General features: G+C 35.1%; 1 protein-coding gene across 2 annotated transcripts; it reads right to left on the reverse strand.

Moving 5' to 3' along the window:
* Positions 1–1,321: 1,321 nt before the first annotated feature.
* Positions 1,322–16,718, reverse strand: LOC118740708 (alpha,alpha-trehalose-phosphate synthase [UDP-forming]). 2 transcript variants are annotated; one of them, XM_036472354.1, is made up of 7 exons: positions 16,424–16,718; positions 15,923–16,138; positions 10,346–10,502; positions 3,294–4,573; positions 2,897–3,224; positions 2,067–2,360; positions 1,322–1,973 (listed from the first exon to the last, which is right to left on the reverse strand). In XM_036472354.1, exons 1-7 carry the CDS (start codon positions 16,426–16,428, stop codon positions 1,722–1,724), a joined length of 2,532 nt encoding a protein of 843 aa, XP_036328247.1. In that variant the 5' UTR covers positions 16,429–16,718; the 3' UTR covers positions 1,322–1,721. The 2 variants fall into 2 exon arrangements, with proteins under 2 accessions (XP_036328247.1, XP_036328248.1); XM_036472355.1 differs by lacking the exon at positions 16,424–16,718 and adding an exon at positions 16,338–16,408.
* Between the last annotated feature and the right edge of the window lie 8,137 nt (positions 16,719–24,855).

Here is a 24,855-nt window from a genome sequence, read left to right on the forward strand (position 1 = left end):
GTGGGCGTGGTTACAGTCCGATTTCGCCCATTTTCAATACCAACCTATCTTGGATAAAGGGAAACTTACATACCAAATTTCGTTGAGATATCTCAATTTTTGCTCGAGTTATCGTGTGCACGGACAGACGGACATGGCTTAATCGATTTCTCTTTTCATTCTGATCATTTATGTATACATATGTCCATATCTATCTCGATTTGGTTTGGCTGTTACAAACAACCGTTATGCGAACAAAGTTAATATGCCCTTGTGCACAAGTTTCTTTTAATTTTTAGATTTTATTGTTTTAAAAAGAAAGATATTTTTTATTTAATCTAGTTTTAAAAACTTTTTTTTTATGTATTTCTTATTTATTATGCTTTTTTTTCTTTTTTAAGTTTAATTTTCTATCAACTTTTATTTTTCAATGTTTTAAAAAGAAATATATATTTTTTCACTAAAATTTTAGGAACTTATTTTATTTAGTATTACTCTTATTTTTTAATTAAATTTTCTTTTAATTTTGAGATTTTAAAAAGATAAATATTTTTCGTTAAATTTTTAAAAAGTTATATTTATTTTTAAATTTTTATATGTTATTGTTTTAAAAAGAAAATTGTATGTATATATTTTTAATTTAATTCAACAATTTTTAATATTCAATAATTTAATTTAATTTTTGGAGACAACTTTATGTAAGTACATATATGTATATATTGTTTTTTACTTTTTAATTACATTTTATGTAGTATTTTTTATTTAATTTTCTGTTAAATTTTTGATTATTGTTTTAAAACGAAAACGGGTTTTAAATTTAATTTAATTTGAGAATAATATTTTATATTTTCAAGTTTGGTTTCTTCTTGTTTTTAGTTTTATTTCCTTTTAGTTTTTAGGAACTTATTTAATTTTTTTAATTTAATTTAATTTATTTTAATTTAATCTATTTTTAAAACCTTTAGAATATATTGTTTTAAAAGAAAAATAATTCTTTCATTTCATTTAATTTTTAAAACACTTATTAAAAGACAAAGAGAATAACGTTAAGACCTCGTCAATAGCAGATCTTTCAATAAGTCTTTGACAATTACCTTACGAAAGACTCTTGCCTTTCGCAAGACTGTGTTGAGTGGAAAGACAGATGCTAGAATTGCGCTGCAAACTTCAATTCTTTTATTTCACGGTCCTTATTCAACTCAATGAATGTAAACACAAACTAAAGGCAGTGTCACACGATTGGGCATTTGCCCAAAATTCGGTGCAAATCGTATCCCAATCGTGTGAATGCGCAAATATTTTTCTTTATCCCAATGACGAAAGACATTTTTTTCAAATTATATATTATTAAATAGAAGTTTTGCTGTATTGTCCCAATCGTGTGACTACAAAAAATGGTACAAAATTTTTTATTTCGTACAAATAGTCCAAGTTGCTTGATGACAAAATTTGCCAATATTAAATGCGTTGATTGACCTTTTTTATAATTTATACATAGATATTGTGTTTTTTTTTATTTAAAATTGCGTTCACATATAAATTCTTAGCTTAAAAATACATTAAAATATACATACACATAGACATATATCCTGTAATTTAATTAACAATAATGTCTACTAGATACTAAACCAAACTTATTCTGCAAAAGAATGAGAATTACTTTGCACACATCTTCTTCTTGTCGCAAGCCCATAAAAGCTAACAGGTTTGAAGCCACCGGCCCTAGCGCTCTAAACCGCTTGCTACACATGCTCTACATCCAAATTGTTTTTCGATTTCGATGCTATTTCCAATGACATTTGCGTGCGCACGCCATCTTCGCGCCGATTGCGATAGGTTAGCGAATTCGCGCGTGCTTTCCGGCCCATGAAATGACGTTCAACCCATTTGAGTAGTGTGTACACCGAATCGGTTGAGGGCAAACGATGATCGGCTGCAGTGCGTACGATATCCGATGAGGTAACACGGAATGTACGCGCCATACCTTTCAGCGCCTAAAGTGGGGGTGTGGAGAAGAGAGTTGGCATTTAATATGGCATTCAAATTTTGCTGGATTCAATAGAGCTTTTGCCTTTTTCTTTACTTACCACCATCGCGTCCTCATCCGTCAGATCATCACCCACGTAAATGATCTTGATGCGTTCGCTCCAGTCAACGCCAAACGATGTTCGTAATATATAGATTGATGCTCGTCCTTTGTTCCATTGAACGGGTGGACGTGCTTCGAGCGCACAATGCGCTTCGGTTGCTTTAAAACCATACTTAATGATGAGGCTACGCGCCTTCTCAATCATCGCAGGACGCAGTTCGACAGGAGTTTCACGATAATGGAATGTGAGTAACGCTCCCTTATTCTCTACCCAAGCGCCATCGCGACACACCTGAAAGAGATAAACATTTTAGTTTAGTAAAGAAAAGGAAGACTCGCTAAGTGATTCCAGAGATTTTAAAGGCTTTGAGGTTTGCTAGCTTCAATCTATAATATCCACTGCCCAGTACTTGGAAGTCGTACTGACCACTTAGTGGTTTTGTGAAAAGCAGTAGAGGTCAGCCTGGTTTGCGATAATTGGGCAAATAGGTCATGTCAAACGACGGATGTTGTCGTGGGCCATCAGAATATCTACTTTTACCTAAGTTCTAAGGTTGCCGAAAAGATCTTTACACTAAGTAGGCTTGGGTAATATTAGATGTTAGGGCTTACGACCCTGCAAAGTCTGGCATTTCTTCATACACATCAGGCCAACCCTTTTATTCACCTCCGGACTGTACACAAAATGGACAAAGTGTTACGGACTCTGCAGTGAACTACTAAGCATTGCATTTTGGAATCGGAACCTAAAATCATGCACTCAGTCTTAGCAACCTCCTACCTCGTGCCTCAAGATTTTTATTACGAAAATCTCGGCATAAAACTCACCGAATCCTGCAGCGCCTTCAGCAAGTGGCTGACTTTGTCCTCGTACTCGATCGGCATGGGATGCACGAATTTACTGCCGTCGGGATGTAGAATTTCCAAGCCATGATTACCCGCATAGGTAATGCCCTCAATGCCAACCATGCGTTTCACATTGTCAACGTTACGTCCAGAGATAACGGCGACATAAACATCGGAATGATTAGAAAGCTTGAAGAGCACATTCTTAATTTCGGGCGACAGCGTGGCGAGATCAGGGTGAGGTGCAATGGGTGCGAGCGTACCATCGTAGTCCAACAGCAAGGCCAATTTGTGATTATATCCGATGTATCTGTAAGCAAGTGAATAAACAAAAAAAGTCATATGCGAAGATCTTTAGCCTACCACACAGCAAACTTACTTTAACAAATAGTCATCGAAGTCGTCCACCGTGACGGGCTGCATAATTGTCGTACCCACATCATCTACGTCCAACGTGCCCATAGCTTTCAAGAACGAACGCATCCAATGGCTAACATCACATTCCGACTCGCGTCTACGCAATCGGCTCATTCGCAATATGCGTTCGTCTTCGGGCATTGTGAGCGCACGGTGTATGACCTCAGCCGCTGCGTGTACCTCATAAGGATTGCATAGCAATGCTTCGTGCATCATTTCACCAGCACCGGCGAAAGGTGAAATAACTAATACGCCAGGACTCTCGTTGATCTGACATGCCACAAATTCCTTGGCCACCAAATTCATGCCATCACGCAGCGGTGTCACGAGACACACGGCAGCATCGCGATACAACGCAGCCAAATCGTCCTGTGCCACATAGTCATAAATGTAGCGTATGGGCGCCCAGTTGGCTGTGGTGAAGCGACCATTAATGCGCCCAATCAACTGATCCACCTCTTCCTTCAGCTCTCTGTACTCCTTGACATCTGTGCGCGAAGGCACAGAAATCTGCAGCAGACTGACCTTCTCCTTATGCTGTGGATACTTCTCCAGCAGCGTTTCGAATGCCATCAACCGATGCACCAAACCTTTGGTGTAGTCCAGCCTATCGACACCCAAAATGACCTGCTGTTTATCGCTCTTTAGCACTTTACCCGCAGTTTTCGCCAAGCTGACAAAACGATCGTATGGAATGCCAATGGGTAGTGGACGTACGCGTACAGTGCGTCCACCGTGTTCCACCAACAGATTGTTGCGATCGACACGACAACCCAAATTGCGTTGACAACAATCGACGAAATTCAGGCAGTAGTCTTGTATGTGGAAACCCACCATATCACAGCCCAACATACCCTGGAGAATTTCATCGGCCCAGGGGAATAAACGGAAAATATCCCATGGTGGGAAGGGTATATGCAAGAAGAATGCGAGCCGACATGGCAGCTGTTTCTCCTCGGCTTTCTCGCGTACCCAATTGGCGGCAAGCATTAAATGATAATCGTGAATCCAAACAATTGGCGGCGTATTGTTATCTAATGCTTTGTTTTGTTCCAAACACTTCTCCAACGCCTCAATGGTACGTGCGGCAAAGTGTTTATTCACCGTTACATAGTCGTGCCAGTGCTCGGCGCCGAAGGTGGCGCGTCCGGGCATGGAGTGAAAGAGGGGCCAGAAGATCTTATTACAGCAACCATTGTAGTAGCTGTCGAAAATAGCGGGGTTTATATTGACGGAAACGACCTGCGAGAAAATGGCAAAGGAAAAGATGATAAGTACAGTTAAATAGAGCGAATGTGATGAGGGATTGAAGAGGAGGTAAAGGTAGTGAAATTAAATAATGAAAATAAAGTACAATAAATTTAAATAAGAAAAACTTTAATAACTTAACAAAACAAAAAAAAAAATGAGATAATACAGAATAAATTAGAATTAAGAAAAATAAAATAATAATAATAATAATATGAAAACAAATAGCATAATTTAAATAAAAAGTTTACTAATTTAAATAAAAAAAAAATATAATGTAAAACAATAACCGAAATAAAATAAGTACAATTATAAAAACAAAAATAAAATAATATGAAATCAAAATAAATGCAAAAACTAAATAAAAAAAAATAACTCAAACAAAAACAGGGTGGTTAAATTTAAAATACTTGAAACAATATAATATAAAATTAAATTAAATGAAGAATAAATTAAATAAAATGGATTAATTCAAATAAAAAATTGCCTAAATTAAAGTAAAACAGAGATTCAGAAAAAATAAATAATTTAAATACATATGTAATTTAAACCAAACCAAATAATATAAAATTAAACAAATTAGAATGAGATAAAGAATAACAATAAAAATAGAAATAAAAAATAATGAAATTAAATTATTTAAATTAAAAAAACTACATAATAGAAAATAAATTAAAATTAAACAAAAAATAAAATAAAATTGAATAAAATTGAACAATTCAAATAAAAATGAACTTTTAAATAAAAATTGTAATAATAAATGTAAAATAAATGAACTAAAAATAATTTAAATTAAAAATGTTATTAAATCAAAAGACAAAAAAAGTTAATATAATAAAATAAAAAAACTTAATTAATAAATATATAGTTTAGATAAGAAATAAGAAAAGAAAATTTAAAAAAAATTATAACTAAATAAATAAATTCAAATAACATATTTAAAATTAAAAAATTAGTTGAACTAAAACTTACAGAAAATACAAGAATAAAAAATAATATAATAATAAATTAAATTACAACAATAAAAATGGTATAATATGAAATAAAATGAAATTCATAAAATAAAATGAAATGAAATAATAAGTTAAATAAAAAAATAATAATAATATAAAATAACCTAAAATAATGAACAAATTAAAATGAAATAGAATAATTCAATTAAAAAATAAATAAACTAAATTTAATTAAAAAATAAATAAAATATAATAGTTCTAAATTAAATAAAATAACAATAAAAATAATCAAATAAGAAAGATTGAAAAAATAAAACAAACTAAAAAATTAAATACAATAAAATAATTTGAATCAATCAGTAAATCAAAATATAATAATATAAATAAAAAATGTTATCTAAGTTAAATGAAAAAAGATATAAAAAAATTAATGAAATTAAAATTTAATTTTTAAAAATTTAACAAAATCAAATAAAACGAAAAAATATTAAATAAGACAAATAAGATGTAATTTAAAAATTTAAATGAAATACAAATGTATAAATATAAAATTACGGAAAATTTATAAAATTAAGTAAAAATAAAATGAACATAAAGTAATATAAATCTTAATAAAAAATCCAAAAAAAAAATTATTACATATATCCAAAAGTAAAAATAAAATTATTTAAATTGAAATAAACTAGACTAAAATAAAATAAAATAAATTAAAATAAAAAAGATAAAGTAAAATAAAAATTAACAAACAAAATTTAAAAAAATAATAATTAATTAATTAACATAAAATTAAATGAATCAATAGAATTTCATCGACTCTTCCATATTCTTGACATCAAAGATAGCGTCAGGCACAAGCCTCAAGTTAATAGCATTAAACGCATTATAAAACAAGTAAGAGCAGCGCTGTCTTCGGCTATGCCGAAGGCTTCATACCTTTCATGAACATCTGCAAATTTTAGTTTGACAGATTACTGCTTTTGAATACATCTGCATACATCGATAGAGGAGTTACATACTTATATAAAAAATCGCATCTAAACAATCAGAGGTATGGAAGATATACTTTATATGACACCAATCTAAGTGATTTTCACCGCTATGTGATCGGTATGTAAACCGGTAACACAATTTATTGGGTTTAGTTTCGTACATAAAGGAGATATATGGCAAAAACTGGTATCTGAACAATCAGTGCTATAGGAGATAAAGCTTATACAGCATAGATTTTAACGATTTTCACAGTAGACTTTGTATTATTATTTATAAAATATCTTACGAAATTTATCGGTTTTAGCTATTCAAATAAAGAAGTTTTACAGTAAAATCCCATATCTGAACAATCAGATGTATGGAAGATATATGTTGTAGTCATCCGATCCTTGTTATTTTCACTGTAAGTATTCTGTTAATAATGAGTGAAAATGGTGCGAAATTTCATGTTCCTAGCTGCATAAATGGAGGAGTTATGATAAAAGACCTCATATCTGAACAATCAGTTGTATGGGGGCTGCAGGTTATAGTGACCCGATCTTTATTATTTTCGAGGTAAGTCTTCTGTTGATAATGAGTGAAAACAGCGCGAAATTTCATGGTCCTAGCTACATAAATGGATGAATTATAACGAAAAATCTCATATCTGAACAATCAGTTGTATGGGAGCTATAGGTTATAGTTACCCGATCTTTTTAATTTTCACTGTAAGTTTTCTGTAGATAATTATTGAAAACAGGGCGGAATTTCATGTTCCTAGCTATATAAATGGAAGAGTTATAACGCAAAATTTTATATCTGAACAATCCGTTGTATGGGAGCTATAGGTTATAGTGACCCGATCTTTGTAATTTTCACTATAAGTATTCTGTTGATAATGAGTGCAAGTATTGCAAAATTTCATGTTCGTAGCTGCATAAATGGCGAAGTTATAATGAAAAATCTCATATCTGAACAATCAGTTGTATGGGAGCTATATGTTATAGTGGTCCGATTCTTCCGGTTCCGACAAATGATTAATACATTATAAAAATACACCCACCTACCAAATTTCATCCGGATATCTCGAAAACTGAGAGACTAGATTGCATACAAACAGACAGACAGACGGACAGACGGACAGACGGACATGGCTAAATCAACTCAGCTCGACGTTCTGATCATATAAGTATACATTTTCATGGGTCTATCTCTTTTTGTTCTGGTACTTACAAACATCGGACCAAAGTTATAATACCATTTCATGCTCATGAAAGGTATAAAAATAAAAATCCATAATTGAACTCACTATGTAAATAAATTTTTTTCAATAATCTGCGACCCCACGTCATTGGACTTTGTTCTATTGGCAATTCCTTATCTTTTTCAAACATACTTACATATGTATGTATGTATGTATGTAAGTGAATGCATATTGACGACCGCAGGCAAGTACCTAGAGCAATTTTATATTAAGCATTTTGGTATTAAACTTTTGAGAATGTTTTCCTTTTATATGTACTTAAAAAAAAAAAAACAAGAAATAATTCGAGAGAGCATCCGAGGACTCTTCCCTCTCTTCGAACAAAAAAATCGTAGCTAAAATTGTGCCAGGATCTGCTATTATCGCATTCGTCCTTTAGAAGCCTACTTATATTCCTTGCTGTTAGACTTTAGGAGCTTTAAAATTTCGCTTGATTTCGTATTGAAAGTAGCCTTGTTTCTGGTATCTGTTGTGCATCAAGCCACAGAATGTTGTAGGAGATATAAAAATCAGATGCATGTTCAGTAAGGAGTATTGTGCTGAGGCTTTTAGTCTTAAAAACTTCTTCTTGAACCTTGCGAAGAGTCGTCTCCCGTCTATTGTCGTTGATGGGTGTACTACATATTTGAGCTATTGGCCATTTAAAGTACAATTCTTCATAATTAGTGAATTAAGCAGTGTCCCCATTCCAAATTTATTATCTCTCTACATTTTCTAAACCATCGCACTGAATCAGCAAGTCTACTGCAAGGGAAGTTTCGTGGGATTTGCTCTACACTCGGTTGTGGAGCAATCTCGCTCGCGGTCTTTGCCGTTCTTGATATCTAGGAGGCAATCGTAAACTGTATAGATAACCAGTAGGTGTCGGAATGGAACTTGCTAATTTTAATAATCGCTTTGTCTGTGGCTGAACTGACGCAGCGGAGCGGGTCGAAGCATCTACTCAGGAAAGAGTGAGTAGAGGTACCCCAGAAGAGGGAGTTGAGTTATTGCTTATGTGGAGGACCCATTACTTCTTATTCCAGTGAAAGAATTCGGACTGAACTTATGAAAATATACCTGCATTTTGTTGTAAACTGAGCTGTGAAATCCCACGTATTCAATCTCTCTAATTGGGTGAAAGGTGGTGCTTTAACTGGAATAAGTGGGGTACTTCAGACCACCTCTACTATTGTGCCCATTGGTATAGCATTGTAGACAGAGTGCTATCTGTGAAATCAGTGCTCGGTAAATTTATTTACGGATGTATACAAGTTAGATGGAAAGCTAATTGGACGTATCTTCTGCGGGAAAGCCTCCATCAATCTCAAAAAACTATAAGCTAGCAAATCACTACAGTGTTTCGACCGGGGCAGAATACTTTGCTATGAAGCTTATGTGGGTTGCGGGCCTTAGCGACCCGATGAATTGGCAAGACAGGACATTCTTCAGGAGTTGCTTACTGGTAAAGAGGAAGTGACAATATTTAGTCTGCTGCAGGAAAGATGGGTGTCTATTCAACTCATCGAGCGCTGGGTAAAAACCTCAGCTCAGGAAGTGGCGGGCAAAAATGTTTCCATCTTAGCCTCGCGAAGGCTGGGACCCGTCTTATAGAAAGTGCTGAGAAGACTGGACCTCACGACCTTATCTTGATAGCTGATATAAATGGAATAGGTGAGATTTCTAACCTTACCACGTGAATACCAATTGCACAATGGCCTGACAGAAACCCCACCAATAGTTATAGCTTTGCAAGCTCCCGGTCCACCGCAAGCCAGAAGGATATTTCAAACGTGCATGTACCACATGAGGCTCAACCATCCAAGAGTTAACCGCAAGAGGACAGAGGTGTCTTTAGCTGGTCTACACCGGGTGATAACGTTTTAAGATGGCTTTTCCTTGCCAAGTCATCAGCCACGCAGTTTACCCGCAATGTCACTGTGGACCAGCACCCAACTAAGCCTGATTAGGAGGAACTCCCACGTGGTTGATAGCGAGGTCAGGCGTTCCCTTACCGTCCAAGAAAAAGTTCAGTGCTCTTTCAGTAACCCCGCCCGTCCAGTTTTCCCTTGAGGCAATGTAGGTAGAGAACCTCCAGAACGCCAGACGTTCGAGCCAGTTAACAACCCGGTTTCCTTGAGCCAGTTCATGGTTCAGCATGACGATAAGCGCCTGTGTATTCGTGATTCTTTACGTCCCACTAAAGACGATTATTTAATCCATACAAGGGCTCCGTAAAAGAAGATAGGCTTTACTATAGTTTCATAGAGCCAATGAATTAAAAAATAAAAATAAATAATAATAATAATAATAAAACCCATTATAAATGATCAACTGGACCGGAATTCCCTGAAAGTCCCTGAGATTCTCGTACTTGTTTACAGGAATGTTAAAAGACATCACCCTCCTCGATTCATGACAATTTTCGTCTATGCATGTAGCATTATAACTCACGGATTCTCAAAGTGCGTCAAAACCGAACTGATCGATTAGATAAAATATTCGAAAGATCAAAAAAAAAACTACTTTTACATGAATCTTGATATGTTTTTAAGATTTCGATCAAATAGCTACATTTTTTTCGCTCAATAAACCACTTACTTGATCGGACTTCAAGCCCGCTGTAGGTGTTTGATCAGTTGGATTCGATTCAGGTATGGGCTCATTCGCATCAGCAAGATGTATGCCTGGCCAGCCGACCCACAAGCCTTTACCTTTAATCACTACCGGACAAACAGCAGTTACAAGTCCACCAGCGCTAGAGATAAGAGAAAAAAAATGAGGAAAACAAACAAATTAATATGCATTGAATATTTGTAATAAACAAATTAAAATATATGTACATACGTATGTATGTATGTAATAAAGTACATAAATAAATTACAGTTTTCACACATAAATGAAGAATAACAAATTTTAATCAGTGATTACACTATGTATGTATGTATGTATGCAGACTAGACAGGATAATACATACATACATATGTAAGAGACACGGCGTAAGAAAGAACGGCGCCATCAATTTCTTATGCTTATTTGTGTTTATATGTATGAATAAATTTAAGTACATATGTATATACCTACTTAGGCACCTTAATATAAACATGGCGAACACATATCCCTACATGTGCGTCTAAATGTGAACCACTGCTGATAACACTAATACTGGTACCGGTGTTGGCACTACGGTCCAGCCTCTAGCCAATCCTTATATTTAACCAAAGATCACGAGCTCTTAGTTCAGCGTAATCGCTTTTGAGTCTAACAATAGATACGCCAAAATGAAATAAAAGAAGAAATAGTTGTAAGGCAAAAAAAAAAAAGATGTACAGCACGGGTACAGCTCGGTATCTGCTGATTGAGTTGGGGCGTCAATGGGTCCTTGATCTCGTGCGTGCATACATATGTACATACATACATACATAAATACAATACACCACATAAATGACCATTAATAAACTGTAGCTGGTGTCGTAAATAATTTTGTTATTGAGTTTCTGCTGCTGTTAATAATTGAGCTTATTGGCATAGATCTGCAAATGCAAAAAAGACAACCCACCAGAAATATTTAGTCTAGCGCGGTCAAATCGCTGCGAGAAATAACACCAACCCTCAAATCGCTCAAGCGGTGTGTCGATCTTGGCGACCACTCTATGTGACACGTCCGTCCTGTTGCAACCATGTCCGTATAGTTAAATTTGAGCCAAAAGAAATCGGTTATCATCGTATATTCTTACCAATGTAGTTTTCGAGAAAGTATGAACCTACATACATACATACCCATGTGGTCAGCAGATTGAGTTAATCAGTTTTGGCTATTTTTCTTTTGTCTATTTAATGTTAAAAACTTGTTTATAAAAGTCTACCACATATTTAACATAACGAATCGACAAGGGCCAAAGTATCTACGACAATTTTCTAGCATTGTTTCCAGATTTGCAAGCATTGAGCAACTTCCTTTTGGTCTATGTGGCGGACACCTTTACTGGCCAGCCACTATAACCTAACCTAATCTTCAATTTGTTGATGGTTGGTTGGTTGGTTGTAGTGCTTCATGGTTACTTACTACTTTCATGGGAATGGTAAATACCTACGCATATCTAAATTTATCGGTCATATCATCTTGATTCCCTGATGAATTTACCGATGTGTCGTGACCCTCTGAGTCTGGCTGGGCTGCAGATTTCATGGCAACTTCTTTTATATGGATATCAATAGGGATTAAGTGTAACATTGTGTTTTACACTTCTGACAGGCAGGACCTAAGTGTACCTGTTTTTTCTGCTCCCACTTATTTAGTTGCTTCTTCGTTTGTTTCTATTAAAAACGGTGATGTGCTTAAACGAGCAAATTGAAGTTGGTTCATAAGAAATATTTACATTTAAATCAAAAACAATATCTGAAATACTTAACAAAACGCAAGATTTTTCAAAGTTATTAGTTTAACTCGCACACTGTATACATGTTACATTTATGTACATTAGACTGCATCACTCCCCATACAAAAAAAAAAAAATCGGTACTGTGTTTCCATTGAAAATATAAAATGTATTATATTTTTAAGACGTCCACCAAAATATTTCGGAAAAATATTAAGATTTACGTGACCTCTACTGATTTGAAAATACCTCCAAAAATGGAGTTTTTTATGAATCAAAATCGTTTCTTAAAGATTTTTTTGAAAACAATCCCCTCAAGTGACAAAACGGTTTAAGCTCAAAAAATTTGCATAAAAATGCTTAAAACAAATTTAAAAAAATGTTCAACGGAATCGTAATAATGAGATTTTTGATCTATTTAAGTCAAATCGAAAAATACATGGTATTTATTTAAAACAAAATTAGTAGAGATGTGCGAGCTGTGGAAGAACATAAACTAAAGATAGTTTAGTAGAGCAAGTTGACTACACAAGTCTCTAGAACGGGTGTTCAGAAAAATTTTATCATTATCAAAGAAATTGTCTCTTATTTATTTATCCAAGCAAAATATGAAACTTTCGCTAACATGTATCTATAACGGAATGTTTTCTCTTTATTTTAACATATTAAATATTTTTTGCTGAAAACCTATTAAAAATATATAACCCATTTTATGCGTACCGATTTTGAGTGAACTATGCCTTAAGTGAATTAGAAACTGGGTGAATATCTCGCTTGGGCACCCAGATTAAAGGAAACACGAAATCATTATAATTGAGGGTGTGTAGTCGCAGTGCTGTTTTTCGCACGCATTTCTTATGTTAGGCCTGTCCATTCTGACAATTTTCTATGAACTGTGTGGTCCGTGCGGTTAACTAAGTTACCAGCGTACAGTTTGTAGTAAAACGGTACGACACGTGAAACTTCTTTACTTTCAATATGCTTTCGATTCACCAATGCAGTGATGTCCAGCTCATAGCGTATTATTTGAGCTCGCTGGCTGATTTAAACAAATTTCACAGAACTGATTGTACCAAATTGAATACATACGATTTCAATGAGTCTCGGCTCGCCCATACATTTTCCAACCGGAAAAGATTGGGAAAGGAGCCTATCTGGTAAATGATGGTATTTCCTCTACACCGATGGCTCAAAGAAGGAAAAAGTAGTCGGCTCCAGGAACTTTCAAATAAGGCAATCATATCGTCTACCTGATAACTGCAGTGTATCTCAGGTGGAGATCTTTGCAATAGAGAAGGCGGCTTGTCTCATACGGGATAGCGATTCTCTGTCAGGGAACGTCACAATTTTCGTTGACAGGCAGGCGGCATTGAAAACATTAGACTCCAGGGTGGTAAAGTCGAAAGCAGTTCGGAAATGTCATGCAACGCTGGCTTCACTGAGTCGAGTCAAAGCCTCTCTCTGCTGGGTTCCTGGAAATAGCAATATAGAAGGGAACGAAATAGCCGATGAGATGGCTAGGCACGACTCGGAAATGCAAATTAGCGAAGCGAATGACTCCCTACTGCCACCGATTTCTTTTCTGCTAAGGGGATTGATGAATATACCACAGCCATAACTAATGACCTATGGATCAATCGGGACGACTGTGAGATCTCAATATCCTTCTGGCCAAGACTCAATAGGAATCGTACTGAGGAACTGTTGGCACTAAAAAAACTCTGCATTAAGGGCTCTTATCGGTGTAATCACAAGGCGCTATGCTATAGCTCCAATGCTTCATCTGTGGCGTGTTCCACCAAGCTCCCTTTGCAGAAGTTGTCGGGATGAAGATTAAGAGGAATCCACATACCACTTCTTATATCAATGCCCAGGTTTCCAGACAAGGCATTTCAACCAAATGCTTGATCACGCATTTTCAATAGCTTCGGGAAGATGGCGGAGGTGAAAATATCGGACATCCACGGCTTTAGCCGGGATAGTAAATGGTTTGACAGACTTTATACTGATGGTATGGATTAACCTCGGTTAGAAGGATGTGCCTCCTGGCATTCACAGAGGGCATTCACAATGGACAAATCTGCACAGTCCAAGTTTTACTTTGCACCTGACACGTCTACTCTGATTTTTATTTGACTTCAGTAATTAGTGTTCAGTGACTCCAGTTTGCCGTGACATATGGGCCGGACATTACGGTGCGCCTCCACAGGTAAAAGTTTTTATCTTGTCAATGTTATCGGACAATATTTGGCTAATAGAGACCGCATATTGCTTTGGGAAGCAATAATTATCAAAGTTTTTATCTTGATAAATATTGCCGGTGATTTGGTAATTTGACAGCTACATTTTCATTTGCGCGAAAACTTCGTGGCGGCAACATTATTGATATTTTAATATAAAAGTAAAAATTTTGCTGTTTTTTTGTAGCCATTTGAAACTTGCACTTCATTACAGTAAATTTACATGGGGTATAAACCCGATTTTGCAACATTTTCCTAAAAATATTGTTAACTTATTCACTGCAGGTCATTAGGATAGCGCACTGCTTTGTTTACTTTTTTTCTTTAATTTGTATAAAATTGGAATATAGGATTTTAATGGTTTTTGTTTATAACATGCTTTAGTTTTATAAAAAAATAATTAATAAAATTAAAATTATCTATTAAATAAACAAAAGGAAAACTGTAATTACTAAGGACCAAAAGGGTGCGCTATTAAAATGACGAAGAGTGTATCTGGCAACCAAAATGACAGCTGCAGAGCAATAAATTTTATCCTATGGGGATGCTCAGTTACAATGTGCCACCTTACAAGCAAACAAAAAAGTTCTGAACCTAAAGTATTTTGTAAGGCAATTTCGAAAAAAAAATGTGCCGAGCCTCTTACATTTTTCGGTGAAACCTACATACATACATACGGCAATAAATTTTTTGAAATTAATTTGTTTGGAATAATCAAAATATTTACAAAAAGTTTATTTTTTATGAGGTTTACGGCTCTATTCTATATCTGACAAACTCTCGTTACAGTTTTTTATACGGAAAAATATATGAAAAATTTTAAATTTGTCAGTAATAAAAAAATTTTGTCACCGATACAGAATTGGGTTATTAATTTAGTAATATTAGGGTGGTACGTTAGGGTGATAAACACCGAGATTTAGTGGGTAAGTTTTAGAACGGGGTACTTGAGGTCAATGAACTTTGGAACAAACAAATTTTCTCCTCGAGACAAAAAAACATCGATATATGAAAATTGATTAAAAAAAACGTAACGTATCTGGAACTAAAAAATCCTTAGTATTTTTATGCAAAAATGTGACGATCTTAAAGTTACAGCAATATCTGCGACACTCTTTTGCCTCACTTTGCACCAGGGCTGCAAACCACTCCAAAAAACGGTGCGGTTCGGTTCAGTGGTTTGAACCACTTACAAAAAGGTTGTACTCCTGAACCGCGGTTCGGTTCGGTTCGGTTTGGTTCGGTTCAAATGGTTCAGTTTTATTTTTAATGCTAAAGGGTACAACTACGGGTGCATTCCAAAACGTAAAAATACAAAGCATTAGTCTCTTATATTTCTCGGATTCGGTTTCGGTTCGGTTTTGGCATTTCAAAATAAAAATGGTTCGGTTCGTAGTTCGGTTCGAAGCCCGAAAAGCAGCGACGGTTTGGTTTAAAACCGGTTTGCAGCCCTGGCTTTGCACCTAAAAACTTATCAGCTGAGTGCAAATTTCAACTGACCTCTCGATCTTATTTAAATACATACATACATTCTTTATTTTAACTATGAATTAACTTACCTGGCTTTACGTTCCAATTCGTCAGTTTTTGCATTACGACTCAAAACGAATGGCAGCCGATTCGAAACCACAATCAAACTGGCCTTTGTCACAGGCTCCGATGAGTTCGTAATCACAATTTCTGTTTCGACCATTGTCTTGTCGTCGCTGGTTGTGGTGGGGCTGGTGGTGATAGTGTTGCAGCTCGTCGTATATGCCAAAAAGTTTAAAATTGGACTATAAACACACACAAATGGTGTCAGTACTTTAGTTAACAAAACTATGTGTACGAAGACTTAAAAACTTCTCTCTTTTATTTTAAATAAAAACTTAAACCGTTAATCTAAACCATTTAAATACTTTTGCTCTTTTGACGCTTTTTTTCGCTAAGAGTTTCTTTAGCACATAAATTAAAAAAATAATAAATAAAGGTCACTTAATTATTTGAAAATTATGTCAAAAAACGTGATTTCGCTTCTGTGTGTTTTTTTTGTTGTTGTTTACGTGGAAAATGTCACAAACCCCATTTAAAAAATGTTTGCGCTCTTGCTTTACTACTAGGCATATATGTATGTATGTAGGTATGTAAAATATTTTGATACTAATCCGGAATGTTTCTTCTTTGTTTCTAAAAAAACAACTGTTGTGCTGTTGGGTCCAAAGCGTTGCTGTTGTTTTACGATGATCAACGACGAACGTTACGAACAGTGGGAAGTTCAACAACGAACTGAAGTAAATCACGTTCAGGATACGGCTTGTAAACCAAGCTCGACGCTTTAAAACGATCACAGTTTCACTCGCGAGACGCGACTCGACACTACCCGCCTCGTCTCAGGCAGCGATCCGCGGCGAGAGGTGATTTGACTTGTCTTTATTCGATTTCGACTACAAGTAATGCGGTGTGTTTTTTTTTTTTTTTTGTAGTAGATAAGGTGCCTTGTTTGCAATTTATTTATGATATGTGTGTGTATGTTTGTACTATGTACTATATAGTATACTACGCTAGTTATAGCGCCAAGTTTTTTTTTGTCGCTTTTTGTTTTTGTTCTTTCGTTTTTTTGCCTACGATCGCGATCGTAATCAATCACAAATGCGATGCGCGCTCTGGATTACAGCCACTTTTACTACTCGGTGTGACAATGATTTTCCGTAGACCCTATATATAAGAATCTAATGGTTGTTAGGTGGAGCGCAGAGTAAATTTTGAGTTTCTATGTATGCATGTTTAGAGTTCATTTGTGTAGACGTTTGTATGTACATATTGTTGTTTTGTTTGCAAATGCACTGCCTTTTCAGTGTTGCCAGGTGATCGAGGTTCAAAAACGTATGTATGTATTAACCTTTTATTATGTGCATACATATGTATGCAAGGATATACCATCTATCAAAAAAGTACCCGGTAGTGTTCAAATGTCATTCAAATATTAAGATTAATTTAAATTTGGAGTAGGTTAAGTTAGGAGGACACACTTACGAATGACAACTTTTCCCCACTCGGAGGCAGACTTACCCATTGTGAATGCCCTCTATAAGTGTCAAGAGGAGGCACGTCCTTTTAAGTAGAGTTATTGCCTTATGTCAGTATTGTGTCACTTAAACCAATTGTTATCTCGGTTGAAGCTCTGGAACTCCGATATTTTCGCTTCCGCTAACTCCCCCAAACTGTTGCAAAAGTGTCATCCCAAATGCCTGAGATGCCTTTTCTGGAGAGCTGTTGGCCGTTACATCAGAAGTGGTAAATCGACTCCACTTTTTCTTCTTAGGAGCCCTTCCTGCATATTGGTTTAGCGTTAATAATTCTTGGGTGCCACTTTTATCGAGTCTCTGCCTTGAGGATCTTGAGATCTCACATCTGTGGTGTATTCTTCAACCCCCTTAACAGAAAATAAATCGGTGGTAGCAAGGAGTTATCCGCTTCGCTAATTTGCATTTACGAGTCGTATCCAGTCATCTTATCATCTACAGTATTTTGTTCCTTTCAATATTGTTATGTCAAGGAACGCAGCAGAGAGCGGTTTTCGCGTGACTAAGTGAAGTCAACGAGGCGCTACATTTCCGAACTATTTCCGACTTTACTACCTTGGAAACCAACGTTTTAAATGCCGCCTCGCTTTCAACGAATAAGGTGACCTTCCCTGAGACAGGTTTACTATCCCGTATCAGACAAACCGCCTGCTCTATGGCAAAGATCTCTGCCTAAAAGAAACCTCAGTTATCAGACAAGCGATAGAAGGCAATCATATCTGCAGGTCCTTGGAGTATAGACTCAGAACTGCTATGTGCCATCAGCTTGTTTCTTTAAATATCTCGACCTAACCACGCGAAAAATGCAGGTTTGGCATATTTTCAAGTTTACGTCGCATTGTGTTCAGATTCGCTAGCTGTATCTCAGATAAATTTTCATGTCGAACTGTGAAAATAGAATTATCTCTCCTAGTTTAAAATTTCGGCCTTGTCAAAAAACGTCAAATGTTATCCCAAAAACGTCTTAACGTTAACGGAAAAATTTAAAAAAAAAACGTCAAAATGGCGTTAAAAACATCCATCTGGCAACGCTGCCCCTGAACATTATCAAAAATTTCCGAGTAAAGCACACACACACACAGCCGCACATACAGATAAGTGCATCCACAAATACAACGATCACTTGCACGGCAGCCGAAGTTGTAACTGCAATGAACGATCAGCTGAAATAACGGCGGTGGCAACAAATCAAAAACAAAAAAAAAACAAAAAACAATGCAAAGTGTATGTAAATTTTATGCCTGTGTGTGTGTGTACTCGTATGTGTAAAAAAATATAAACAATAATAAAGTATTAAACAATTATTGTGTGTAGATTGTCTGCCGGGTTAGCGGGGGCACCTGCGGGGTTTTTTTTTTTTTTTTGCGGAACAGCAACATTTCACCGTTATCAGTTTTCTAAGGCACGATTTCAATGGGTGACACTACCAAAACAGTTATATGACAATTCAAATAAAATTATTGGCCCTAGTAGATTCAGCAATTCATAGCTGACAAGCGGCGTCTTACAAACATAGTACATACAAACTAAATACACCCAGTGGGAAAATGTAATGTATAGTGATCGAAAAAATAATCAGTAAAACAGCCGTCTTCACATTCGAAAATGCATTATTTTTCCCACGGCGATGTCCTAGGAAAAGTGGGGCATTCAGTTTTGCATTACCAGTAATGCAGAAATGAATGTGATTTAATATGAAATTTTTACGAGTTTTTGGATACATTAGAATGCTGATTACATATTAAACAGTAATAGAATCTAGAACTCATACGAAATACATTACATTACTTATCGCGCATGAAATGCATTACTACTTTTCCGACAGGGCATACATACGTACAGTGGCGATAATATAAATAGGGAAGAGACATTTTAGCATTCTTTGGCTATTTTCCTCGTAGCTCGTTATCTAACAAAAGCCATGTAAGTCAAAATTTCAAAATTTGTAAAAAATGTTTAGTTTTTTAATGCGGAGTACGAATTACTAATCAGAATTTCCATACAGTTCCTAATTTACCATTGTATTATCTGGTACAGAAATATAACCTTCGCAGAAAATACCCAAAGGCCTGATAGTTTATTATCGTATGGCTGTCACTTGTCAGCAACAGGATTGGTTACTCCAGGTAGGATTTTGTAGGATAAAGCGAGACCAGGTACTGCTAAAAAGTATGACAGTTAAGGAAATCTTCCCAGCACCAAAAGTGAATATCTAAAAAGGAAGCATTTATTCTGTCGTCTATCCAGAGGCTCTAAGAGGATAAACTTGTTTCAGGACAATCTATCCTACCCCCATCAAGTTTGCCCCTTTAAGGCTGTCGCATGACAGATGCTGTCCTAACGTAAACGAATTAGCGTAAATCTACATAGGACCTGAACTGGTTACCCAAGTTAAGGTGTTGCTCATTTATTCTATACAAAAAAAAAAAATTTTCGAACATGTTTTGTATGGGAGAAAATGCGTGAAAGAAATATTGCCAAAAATCAACGCTAATTCCTACGTAGCTACTTTAAATTGAATGGGCTACAAAACTGCACGCTCAAAAAAATTCTTAAAAATTTGATTGAAGTTTTAAATTATGATGAGCATTTGTTAAAATTAGGGATGTACCCTTAATCAATTAATCGAACAAGCTGATTATTCGAAACCTGATTAATTAATTAATCAAAGAATAATAATTTTTGATTAATCAAAGTGATTAATTGCTGCTATGTTTTTTTTATGAGTAAACAGTGATTAATCACGTTTTCTGATTAATCAGAGTGTGATTAATTATGTTTTCTGATTATTCAGGATTATGCTTAATTAAAAAAAAAATTATTTAATTGATTAATCGCACAACCCTAGTTAAAATTCGTTGAATTTTTATAAATGTTCTACAAAGTTTGAAATTTCGATGGACATGTTTTTTTAACTCTAAACTACATACATATGTATACTTTCATAAAAAAATAATAAACGTTTCTTAAATAAAGCAAAATAGCCAAAACATGCTAAAATATCTCTTTCTTATTTACATTTTCTCCACCGTATGTGTATGTATGTACATATATGAATCTACTAAGTATGTATGTATGTAAAAATATGTGTATGGAGACTAAGTCCATAAGATCATAAATAGTTTTGACGCGTGATTTTTGGCTATCAGGGGCACACGAATTTGAAATATCGGCCTCTAGTTTCTGTTTTGGCTGTTTTCGTTTTCTATGTATCTTTTTCTTATTGGTTTTTTGCACGGTTATCAGTTGCTGACGACAAAGGTTCTACCGCATCCCGTAGATGACTTGATTATTAATTTAAAAAAATCACCGTCTCTTAAAAGCTTATCACCCCAAGGTACATACTAGTTTGTCACTGGAAGTGTATTGTAAGTCTCGAAATGAGATGAATTCTTGGCATGATTTATGTTTTATTTTCCGTACGAAATATTTGCGAAAATATGTTTGTAATTTTTGATTGTTTTCGTTAAAACACTTCCTTGAAGGAGATGCAAAAAGAAATTTGGCTGCCGTTTGTTCGATCACCGAGGCATATAGGAGCTCCTGGTCTAGCACAATGAAGATTGTAAAGTTACTCATGGAAACAATTTTTTTAAACAGCATCAATTTTAAAACCACCGAACTCTTGTTTCAACCTGTTTCATCTGCCCAAAATCAGTGAGCTGTCAATAGATTACCATTTTTTCGAAGTACATACATATGTATGTATATGGGTATGCATGATCCATACATATATAGTATGTTCTCGTATATATTCGCATACATGTATATATGTATGTATATGTATACATGAATGTTTTAATAATGATGAATATTTGTAAATTTATAGGCAGACTACGCATCGACTTCTTAATACATCGTCGCCTGGGTAAAAGATTGTCGTATGTTACGCACGTACGTATGACGCTTACGACAATCTTTTACCCAGGCGACGACATACATATGGGTGTTTCCCGTACAGCCGTACGCGACATTCGTACGCTTATAGAGTAACGTAAATCTATCAAAAATAGAAGTTACAGAAAAAAAAAGATTACGGTTATGTTGCAACCAAAGGGTACTATGTTTGAGAAAAAAATAAGCAGCCTCGAAACTTTGGTGTGGAAAATATCCGTTCAAAACCAGGTGATAACGTACGCGGCAAAAAAAGAAGTGGTTTTAAGGCACATATACATATATGCGAAAGTCTGCGAATCATGAGAGTTTTTCTTTTCTTTAAAAATTCCTAAACTAAGCTAAATAATGTACCTTTACAATCCTTCCATTTTTTGATAGAAATTGTCTCTGGTTAGTTTTTATTAAAAAAAATTATAATAACGTACGCGACATAACGTACGCGACAGATATTTCCCCCATACAATATTTTTACTAGTAACACATACTAAATTAAATTTTTTCAGTTCTTCTCTCCACCGTTTCGCGTTTTCAAAACCTTTTTCCGCCATCTGAAAACGAAATTTAAAGTTATAAAGCCGTTTGAATTCATTTGCTTGCATTTTCGGTTTACATTTTCATGGAAACACGCATATATGCGAAAGTCTACGAATCATGGGAGTTTTTCTTTTCTTTAAATATTCCTAAACTAAGCTAAATAATGTACCTTTACAATCCTTTCATATTTTAAGAGAAATTATCTCTGACTAGTTTTATATTAAAAAAAAACAATAACGTACGCGACATAACGTACGCGACAATTTTTATCGTAAGTAGTAAAATGTATTTATTGAGAACTCTTCCCGCCACCGTTTCATTGTTTTACAACTATTCTAAATAATTTAAATGGAAAATTTGCAATTAACATTGGTTTTGATGTATTTGATTGAAATTTTCGTACTTACAATAACGTATGCGACAAACTTTAAAGGGTAAAAAAATTTGTTTTACTTCGGTTGGAAAGAAAATTTTACTGTATATCTTTAACTGGAAGAATTCTCGCTTAAGAATTGTAATCTGCATTACCTGCGACTGCCAATATACAAATGACATAGACAAACAATGTTTTTGCATAACGTACGCGACATTAGAATACTATCAGAAGCAAATCAAAAAATTACCGTTAACCGAGCTCTAACTTCTCCTTTTTCTCATTTTTACAGTTAGTTGTTATTGCAAATTTGATTTTAAGATGTAATTGTAATGTTTCAAATCTCTTAATTTAGTTAATAGTAAAGAGAAAATAGTTCATTTCATTAGAGAAAACTGAGTCGAAGAGACACTCAGTTTTACTCTTCAATTTTTTAGTTTTAAAATTGCAATAAGCTGAAATACTTCTATAATATAAAAATTCGAGTATTTTACTCTTATTAATTCGTCTTAAAAACCCTTTTCAGTTGTTTTTATTTTTTCAGTCCTGGTTGACATTTTCATGGAAACACCCATATGTATTTCTGTTATTTTTATGAAGATTGATATTACATATGTACGTACACTAATTACATATGTATATTTTAGAACGTGATGCCATTTAAAAGAAAGGACAAAGATTGGATAATACATACATACACATTGATATACAGGGTGTCCCAGAAGTATCCTGCCAAACTTGAGGAGAAGGCAGGTGGGGTGGTGAGCTCCCTGATAAGCAAAAATTTTTCAGGTAAAAGTGCCACCGTTTTTGAAATATTTTAATTTTTTTGAATTAAAGAAAAATCGTGCTTTTTCATGTATTTTCTTTAATTGCATCTACAAACAAGCCTATACTTAGTAAATTTTTTATGTAAAATACTTTCAGATAGTTGCTTCTCCATACTCAAATGCAATGTAGTTAAAATATATTAAGGAACCATTATAAAATTAGGACTATATTGCGATTTTTAACTTTTTGATATTTTTTTCCCCAACTTTCACTATCTCGGGTGAAAAAAAATGTACTGAGCTATAACTTTACATTACATAAAAAAATTGCTCATTTAATAAAGATTTCAGAAAGGTGCCACACTTACTGTTTTGAATAGAAAAAAAAAAGTTATAGCCGCTTTTGTGGGTAAAGGACTGAGACACGCTAGAATGTATTTAATAGATTTAAATTGAATTTTCTCTTGTTACCGTCAAATGACATGCTAAATAGTACAAAGGTACATAATTACTTGCTCCTGATATTATTTTGTGTTACTTACCGGGATTCGGACTAGAGTCAATAACAAGGGCTACATCTATCAATATTGTTTGTGAAGGATGGGTTCACGTGAAATAGAATATACATGAGTTGTTTGAAGAAAAGTTTATTCATTTATTGACAAAATATGCTTTAAGAAAATACGCTTTTAGAGATCCTAAACTCAATTGGGCTATCACAGCAGCAGCTCAATTTATTTGTTCCCGAAAATGCTCTCCGTTTTGCATTATTTTTGAATAAATTTTGTCCTTAAGACAGCCCCAGTAGAAAAAATCGAATGGATTCAGGTCTGGTGGTCGAGCGGGCCATGTGATTGGCCCGTATCGTCCAATCCATCGGCGAGGATAAGTTTCGTCTAAATGAGCTCTTACTTCACGCCCGTAGTGAGCAGGGCATCCGTCATTTTGCTGCCATAGTCTTCGCCGCAGGTTTAAGGGTACATCTTCTAAAAGACTTGGATGCCGTTCCTGAAGGAGCTTTAAATAACTTTGGGAGTTGAGCGTTGGCGGCAGTCCCACAGGTCCCAATATCTGTCAATTAAAAATACCGCACCATAAATTTATTTTGTACCGGTAATGCGAACGATCTTCTCTCAACTCGTGGGTATTGTCTATCTGCCAACTGTGAAGGTTATGTAAATTAAAATAGCCATCACGTTTGCATGATGATTCATCGCTCCAAATTATTTTATTAAAAAAGTTGGGGTCTGAATCATGCATTCGCAACATTTCACGGCAAAATCTAACCTTCGACAGGTAATCTCTTTCTTGTAGAGCCTGAACACGTGGAATGTGGTAGGGATGGTATTTTAAAGCTTTGTGAACTGTAGTTTTCGGTATTCCAGTCCATCTTTCCATCATTCTCACTGAAGTCGATGGACCTGTCCTGTCTCGCCGCCACGCCTTCCAGGTATGCGACCTTAAAAAAGTTGAAAATGATAGTTAAAAGAAGAATGGCTTCAAACAAGAAAGGTGTAAAAATTACTTACCTTCAAAAATTTCTCTATGGGTGCGGGGGAATACTTCTCGACCCGGATGCCGACGATTTGGGTATCCCTCTGCATAGAGTCTTTGAGCAGGTCTGGCATTACAGCAAGCTTCACCGTAAACTAGGTGAATATCCGCATATTCGTGCGACGTATATTGCGTGTTCTCTGTCATAGTATTAATAACACAATGTTCGAAGGGTCCAATTTCACAAAATCCACTTTCATTATTTTCGATAAGTGACACAAAATAATGTCAGGAGCAAGTAATAATGTACCTTTGTACTATTTAGCTTGTCATTGGTCGGTAACAAGACCAACTTAAATTTA

The sequence above is a fragment of the Rhagoletis pomonella genome, unplaced genomic scaffold, assembly GCF_013731165.1.
Source record: "Rhagoletis pomonella isolate Grant_MI unplaced genomic scaffold, Rhpom_1.0 Rhpom_scaffold_00006, whole genome shotgun sequence".
In the NCBI taxonomy this organism is placed as follows: domain Eukaryota; kingdom Metazoa; phylum Arthropoda; class Insecta; order Diptera; family Tephritidae; genus Rhagoletis; species Rhagoletis pomonella.

What these genes read in the sequence shown, in the direction of transcription:
- LOC118740708 (XM_036472354.1), bottom strand. An exon ending in CGGGCTTGAAGTCCGATCAA is followed by an intron (nt 4,574 to 10,345) that starts GTAAGTGGTTTA and finishes ATTTTCTCGCAG; the next exon opens with GTCGTTTCCGTCAATATAAA. An exon ending in CGGATGAGGACGCGATGGTG is followed by an intron (nt 1,974 to 2,066) that starts GTAAGTAAAGAA and finishes CCCCCACTTTAG; the next exon opens with GCGCTGAAAGGTATGGCGCG.